Genomic DNA, 7,671 nt, shown 5'->3' on the forward strand with positions numbered 1-7,671 from the left:
GAGATAATTTCTCTATTATTAAAAGTTAGTTATAACTATTTGCATATTTATATTTTATTATGTTATTAAGTTACGATATATTATTGCAATCAAATATTATATTAGAGATAATATTACAAATAGACGAGTTTTTGAATTATATAATTACATATCTGATTCGATTTGGTTAATAATATCTCATTCCAACTATAAAAATAAATAATATCTGTTTCCAACTATAAAACATAATTAAAGTATTTTAAATGTGGATACGTTTAGTTGCATAATAAAAACTATAGAATGAAGAAGAAGATGAAAAACTTGAAATTAAAGTATGTCTACACCTAACCAAAATTATCCACATGATCCGGCCATATTCAAAGGAATTCATAATATGGTAAAATAATTTCACCAAATCATTCTATGTTCAATATATATATATATATATATATATATATATATATATATATATATATATAATTTGAATGAATAATAGTAAATTGAATGAATAATAGTAAATTTAAAATATAAGAGGAATAAAATTTTCAAATAAAATTAAATAGAGTTTTTTTCTCCTTTAGTTACTTTTCAATTAATTAAAGTATATCATTATAGGTATTTTAAAATATATTATTGCGAAGATAAAAAGGGAAATATTTTTTGGGTTGGCTTGGTCTCTTGGCCCTCTTTGCCTTAGGTTCCAAACAGTCTTTTTGCCACCATAGCGGCACCCCTAAATCGAAGACCAAAACTTTAGAGCTTCCCCATTCACCTTTTCCTTCTTCTCAGATTTTTTCATCATTCAGTTCACTCTAATCTTCATTTTATGTTTACAAAATTGCCATAATAATAAAGAAAAAGACGCAGTATTCTCGTACTGTGTTGTGCTTCTCCTTTCCTTGACAAAACCCCACCAAAGTTTGTTGCCTACTTATTTGAATTGTCCATGAGAAACCTTCTCTGTTGGCAGTGTAGAAGAGAAATTTCAAAACTTGTGTAATGGGTTTACCTTTTTCACATGAAGAGAGCAGTTATCTCCTCTTATTTCAACTGTTTTCGTTATAATGATCGTAATCCATTTATGGGTTTTGGTCCAAAATGTCTGAGTGTGAAGTTTTCCTCCTCTTTGGGTTTAAGCAATGCCAGACCTTTTCCTGATTACTCCCCAAGAAAGCCTTCAGTTAAAGACACTGACTTTGTGCACCATATTTCCACCACCGTTAAGCAGCGCCGCTCCGAGCCTCTTCGCCGGATTCTCAAGCCCTTCGAGGCAAAGTTCAAGCCTGACCATTTCATTTGGGTTCTTATGAACATCAAGGATGATTATAAACTGGTGTTGGATTTCTTCAACTGGACGCGCCTGCGGAGGGACCCTTCTTTGGAAGCCCTTTGCATTGTTGTTCATATTGCTGTGGCTTCTAAGGACTTGAGAACGGCTCATAGGCTGGTTTTTGAGTTCTGGGAAAAGCCTCATTTGGATGTTGGTAACTCGTTTGCTGAATTTACCGAGAGGTTGATTTATACTTACAAGGACTGGGGTGCACATCCCTTTGTGTTTGATGTCTTCTTCCAAGTTCTTGTTGAAGCAGGGTGGCTTCTAGAGGCTCGGAAACTGTTTGATAAATTGGTAAATTACGGCGTTCTTGTTTCTGTAGATTCTTGTAATTTGTTTCTAGCTAGGCTATCTAACAGTTTTGATGGGAAAAAGATGGCAATTAAGGTTTTCAAAGAGTATCCAGAAGTGGGTGTTTGTTGGAACACCATGTCGTATAATATTATTCTCCATTCACTCTGTCAATTGGGTTGCTTAAAAGAAGCGCATAATCTGCTCTTACAAATGGAGTTTAGGGGGAGCTTTCCTGATGTTGTAAGTTATAGTGTTATAATTAATGGATACTGTCAGGTTGAACAGATAGGAAAGGTCTTGAAGCTCCTGGAAGAGTTGCAGGGAAAGAGGTGTAAGCCAAATCAATACACATACAATAGCGTAATTTCCCTTCTTTGTAAGACTGGTAGAGTGGTTGAAGCGGAGCAAGTCCTGAAGGAGATGATAAACCAGAGGATTTTTCCTGATAAGGTTGTGTATACAACTCTCATCAGTGGGTTCGGCAAGTCTGGGAATGTTTCAGCTGAATACAAACTGTTTGATGAAATGAGGCATAAGAAAATAGTTCCCGATTTCGTGACTTATACTTCCATGATTAACGGGCTCTGTGAAGCTGGAAAGGTTGTGGAAGCACGCCAACTGTTTAGTGAAATGTTTAGGAAAGGTTTGGAACCAGATGAAGTTACTTATACTGCTCTTATAGATGGGTATTGCAAGGCCGGGGAAATGAATGATGCATTCTCTCTTCACAACCAGATGGTTGAGAAGGGTTTGACTCCTAATGTTGTCACTTATACAGCATTGGTTGATGGCCTGTGTAAACGTGGTGAGGTAGATATAGCAAATGAACTTCTTCTTGAAATGTCTGAGAAGGGCTTTCAACCAAATGTCTACACATATAATGCACTTATCAATGGTCTTTGTAAGGTAGGAAATATAGAGCAAGCCATAAAAATTATGGAAGAAATGGATCTGGCAGGGTTTTATCCTGACACTATTACATATACTACACTCATGGACGCTTATTGTAAGATGGGTGAAATGGCCAAGGCTCATGAAATGCTGTGGGTTATGCTTGGTAAAAGACTTCAGCCTACAATTGTTACATTCAATGTGCTAATGAATGGGTTTTGCATGTCAGGGATGTTGGAAGATGGTGAAAGACTAATTAAATGGATGTTCGAAAAAGGTATAAGGCCGAATGCCACAACAATCAATTTTCTCTTGAAGCAGTACTGTATTAGAAATAACATGCGTGCTACAACAGAGATTTATAAGAGGATGTATGCTCAAGGAGTGATGCCTGACAATAATACCTATAATATTTTGATTAAAGGGCATTGTAAAGCTAGAAATATGAAAGAGGCATGGTTTTTGCATAAAGAAATGGTTGAAAAGGGATTTAGTCTAACTGCTGCTTCCTATAATGCTCTTATAAAGGGTTTCTGTAAGAGGAAGAAATATGTGGAGGCTAAGAAGCTATTTGAGGAGATGAGAACTCAAGGATTTGTTGCAGAAAAAGAGATATATGATATTTTTGTTGATGTAAACTATGAAGAAGGAAACTGGGAAAATACTCTTGAGCTTTGTGATGAAGCAATAGAGAAATGTCTTGTTAGGAGAACTTAGTTGAGTTTTGCGTATGCCACTTTATGATGGAATTATCAGGGCAGTAATTGTTGTCTGTGTTGCTCGTTCTTTCTTGGTAGTTCCACTGAAAGTAACTTGCATATGATGATACCAGTTACTCTCATGATTAAAGGAGTGACATGGGACCTCCAGGTATTTTTCAATTCCAAAATATTGAAACAGAACATCACAGTAGCGACTAGGGAGTTTTACTTCTTCAAATCCCTTAGAAAACTTCAAGATGTCGTAGGGTAATATTGGAATTGTGCATACACCTAAATCCCTTTGCCCTAGTAAGTTTACTGAACAAATGTAATAGAGATTTCTTCGAATGTGATAGACATTTTTTAGTAGAAGAATGTAAATAGAGATTTTAAATGGAAGTAATTCTTGCAGCTTTTTATATTCCTGTTGTAGGTTTCCTATCCTTTAAGACTTGTTATAGAGAGCTGTGATGAATAATGAAAAATTGATGATTTACTTCAGAGTTGACGTACTCATCTGCTACAATTTGAAATTCTTTCAAAGGAATCGTTAATAGTCATGAAGTGCTAAGACTTGTTTTCATGAAAAAAACATTACTGCTGATGTAAATAAGTTATTAATATCTATTGAAATCTGTAAAGATTACATGGTGTTAAAAATTATGTTAGTTTGCTTGAATCTATTAAAATTAGTTTTAGTTAATTTGGTGGAAAGAATATATTAATTGGTAGAACTTTTAGTCATTACTTACTGGTTCGTTAAAATGTCTGAAATGGTAATCTGAATTTGGTACCAGGGTGATAGGATATGTAATGTGTATATTAGAAGGAAACATATATAGAAGTAACTGTTAGTTGGGTTGTTAGGGGCTTGTTAGGCGGAGTGAGGCTTTCTATATATAATGGGGGTCTTTGTATGCAGGGGACATTTTTGAAAGTTTGGAGAAGTGTTGGCAGGATCATTGGCATCCTGTGAAGGGAACATTGTCCCTTGGCTGCATTCATGCTGTACATGTTGCCTAGAATCAATAATACAAGATCTATTCAGTGAGTATAGGTGGTTGCAGTGGGTTTTTCCTGGTTTCTTCTACCTAGGAACCTAACACAGGCTTAATTGTTTTTAAGAATAATAACAATAATCAGCAACGGCTAAAGTGAAAAATCAGGCATTTTGATAGCATGGAGATCTAAACAGTGTTGGAAATATAACAAGATCAAGCGCAACAGTATAGATATTTAAACAGAAATTTTTATGGAAAGTAACTCTAGAAACCTTCTATTTTTCTTGTATTTTTTCCATCCTTTGAGACCTGTTACGGAGAACAGTAATCAATGACGATTTACTTTCTACTTGATACAAGGTCTAAAAGTCTAAATTCCTTTCATCTCACTGAAATTCCTGTCAAAGTTTGATTTAACTTGTAAGAGGAGACCTCAATGAAGAGAAATTATTAAAGGAGGGACGGGGGTTGGAAATGTTTTAAGAAAATTGTAACAGAATAGTTACTTATATAAACAGATTAGTAGCCATCAGTTAGCATAACAGAATGGTATAAATAGTGAAAGAGGGAGAAGAGAAGAGGGAAGATTGTTATCAAGAAAAAATAGTGAGGCCCAAATGTGACAAACCACTAAAGAGCGTATATCGAGTTGTATTATTAGTTTCAGTGACTTATCTGATTATCACACTGATACTGGTTGGAGGGCTGAAAAACATAATAAAGATTCATATTTTATTGCACTATCATTTCTCTGTATTAGTTTTATAACTTGCTTCTATCCATTAAAACAATTTCTAGTTAATTTAGTGCTAGGAGGAAATAAACTCCTAGAAAATTTTAGCTGTAAAAACATATGAATAATAATGTTTGCTTATTTGTGTTTGTTTTCTTGCATTGATATTCTACCTGGGTACTTAGAATTTTGTATCATGGGAGCATAGATACATTTTTATATCCATATGGTCTGCTGGTAACTTTTTCTATCTTATTTCTGTACTGTGATTATTTTTCTTTCAGTATTCTCAGTATATGGAGAGGGTACGATGCTTAAAGAAATATTTTCTTACTAGTCGTAATTCTCAGTTGACAAATGTCAAGGCAAAGGCAAGTATTTGACAATTTCAATATTTGATGATTCTATTTGGCCATGTTAACTATGTTTGAGGGATTACTTTAAGCTGATCGTTGAATGGGGTTAATACCGTTCGAGGGGCGAATTGTGACAGGGATTGTACAGTTTGTAGCCTCCAACCCAGGGCTACAAAGTTGTCTTGTTGGTTGTTCACCTGCCTATGGTAAGATGTTACCTGGATAGATAGCCAATAAAAGGTGAAACATGATAATGACTCAGTTTCTTCCATCATATGTTGCAATATACAAGTTGTTCTTGAAAGAGATGCAGGAGTGCTCTTCTAAGTGGAAAACAGAAATCAATATGGCATAAATGTGGGTATTGGTGTACCCGTATGTCCACACAGGAGCTTGAGATTTCCCTGATGTTGGGATACTGGACTTAGATGCATATTTCTGATATGTTGGTATGAATTTGCTTTCCCTGGGATCCAGTTTTTGCAATTACAGTGGCGTTATCTGATTTGTAGTCAATTATAATGCCTGTATTCGAGGCCTCATATCAAAGCATGTATATTCTTGAGTGGATTTTAGGATGTGAATATGAACCGGTATGTTGAAGAATAAGATTTACAATATTTAATAATTCAATCTAATAACTTAGCAGTGACATTAATGAAAGGTAGGAAGTAGGTGCAGTTGAATAGTGGACAGGGGTAGGTAACAGTACAAAACTTCATCTAGCATTCTACGTTCACGTTGTGAACTAACCTCCTAACACTCTACATCAACTAATCTTCTCATCACTATTGCTTCCTTCCTCTATTTAATTATTAGTGATGAGCATCCAAGTAGAAAGACAAACCTAGGGAATTGGAACAGGTGACAATGAAGAGTGAGGTGAAGTTGTTGGGAGCATGGCCAAGCCCATACGTGTTGAGGGTTCGGATAGCTCTAAACATGAAATCAGTGAAGTATGACTTCCATGAGGAAAAGTTATCGTCCAAAAGCCAGCTTCTTCTTCAATCCAACCCCATTTACAAGAAAATCCCAGTTCTCATTCATAAGGACAAACCCCTCTGCGAGTCTTTGATCATTGTGCAATATGTGGATGATGTTTGGCTCTCTGCCTCTCCCATTCTCCCTTCTGATCCTTATGACCGTGCCATTGCTCGTTTCTGGACCGTCTACATTGATCAAACGGTATAATAACTCTCTTAATCCCTGTCATTGTTCCCCATTTAGTTTTAAAAGTGATGCAGTTTTATGTTTCCAAAGGCAACTTACCAATTTAAGAAATTTCTTTTCAAGTTTACTCTTTTTGTAAATTTCAAATAAATTTTCATGAAAAAGAAATTGTAAAAATGATGCATATCTAATGATTAGTGATAATTAACAAGACGCTGAAAGTGTACTATTTTTTTGTATTGAATGAATGTTTAACTCATTTTCATTATTTTAACATAAGAAATAATGTATGATAAAAAAAAAGTGTAGCTTATGAAGTTTGTGACTACGTGAGCAGTTGTATCCAACCATGAGATCCATTAGAGGAGCTTCGGAAGAGGATGAGAAGAAGAGGTTGATAGAGGAAGTGAGAAAAGGATTGGCAATGTTGGAGGATGTGTTTAAAGATAGCAGCAAAGGCAAGGGCTTTTATGGTGGTGACCAAATTGGGTTGTTGGACATTGCACTTGGAAGCTTCTTGGGGTGGCTGAGGGTGGTAGAGATAATCAACGGGGTGAAGTTGCTTGACCAAAACAACACACCTGAGCTGCTGAAATGGGCTGAAAGGTTTTGTGCACATTCTGCTGTCAAAGATGTTATGCCAGAGACAGGGAGGCTTCTTGAGTTTTCCAAAACTCTAGCTAAGGGCTGAAAATGGATGCTTCTACTCAAAGTTATTGAAGTTTTCTATAAAATAATATGCCATGCAGTGTTGCTCATGCTTTCCTCAGACTTTAGTTTTCTTTTCTTTAATTGAAATCTGTGTAGTTGGAAGTTGATATGAATATTGTTTCTCGCCTGATTTCTGTTGTTCTGCCTACAAATTTAAACCAGACGCAAAAAGAGTCTTGGAAAGTTTTTCTTTTTTAAATTCGTAAATAAGCACATAATGTGTAATTTGAGAGAAATGACTAAAAATGAAAAAGAATTGGAGAGAAGAAAAAAAAGTTAACGCAGCTATAATTTCAGCACAACTCAAACATGTTTCACTTTACGAAAATATGAATTTTCTTTTAAAGTTAATCTCTGTTTACTTTTATATTGTCTTTAAAATTTTGTAATATAGTAACAGTAACTATAAAGAGGCTGAAAATGTACAATTTTTGTTAATAAAATACTAATAACGAGTAAAATTTAATTAGTCCCTCAAAGAAAAAAAAATGACAGTCTTAAC

General features: G+C 35.0%; 2 protein-coding genes across 4 annotated transcripts; both read left to right on the forward strand.

The window, feature by feature from the left end:
* Window positions 1-661: 661 nt before the first annotated feature.
* Window positions 662-6,236, forward strand: LOC108321453 (pentatricopeptide repeat-containing protein At1g05670, mitochondrial). 3 transcript variants are annotated; one of them, XM_052879572.1, is made up of 2 exons: window positions 662-4,245; window positions 5,217-6,236. In XM_052879572.1, the coding sequence occupies exon 1, from the start codon at window positions 998-1,000 to the stop codon at window positions 3,212-3,214; it is 2,217 nt and encodes a 738-aa protein (XP_052735532.1). In that variant the 5' UTR covers window positions 662-997; the 3' UTR covers window positions 3,215-4,245; window positions 5,217-6,236. The 3 variants fall into 3 exon arrangements, with proteins under 3 accessions (XP_052735532.1, XP_017408698.2, XP_017408697.2); XM_017553209.2 differs by having other exon boundaries at window positions 662-3,367; XM_017553208.2 differs by lacking the exon at window positions 5,217-6,236 and having other exon boundaries at window positions 662-3,367; window positions 4,121-4,252.
* On the forward strand, window positions 6,159-7,299 carry LOC108321454 (glutathione S-transferase U17). Its single transcript, XM_017553210.2, has 2 exons — window positions 6,159-6,473; window positions 6,796-7,299. The coding sequence occupies exons 1-2, from the start codon at window positions 6,159-6,161 to the stop codon at window positions 7,147-7,149; spliced, it is 669 nt and encodes a 222-aa protein (XP_017408699.1). The 3' UTR covers window positions 7,150-7,299.
* Window positions 7,300-7,671: the final 372 nt, after the last annotated feature.

This window comes from Vigna angularis, chromosome 1 (genome assembly GCF_016808095.1).
Source record: "Vigna angularis cultivar LongXiaoDou No.4 chromosome 1, ASM1680809v1, whole genome shotgun sequence".
Classification (NCBI taxonomy): domain Eukaryota; kingdom Viridiplantae; phylum Streptophyta; class Magnoliopsida; order Fabales; family Fabaceae; genus Vigna; species Vigna angularis.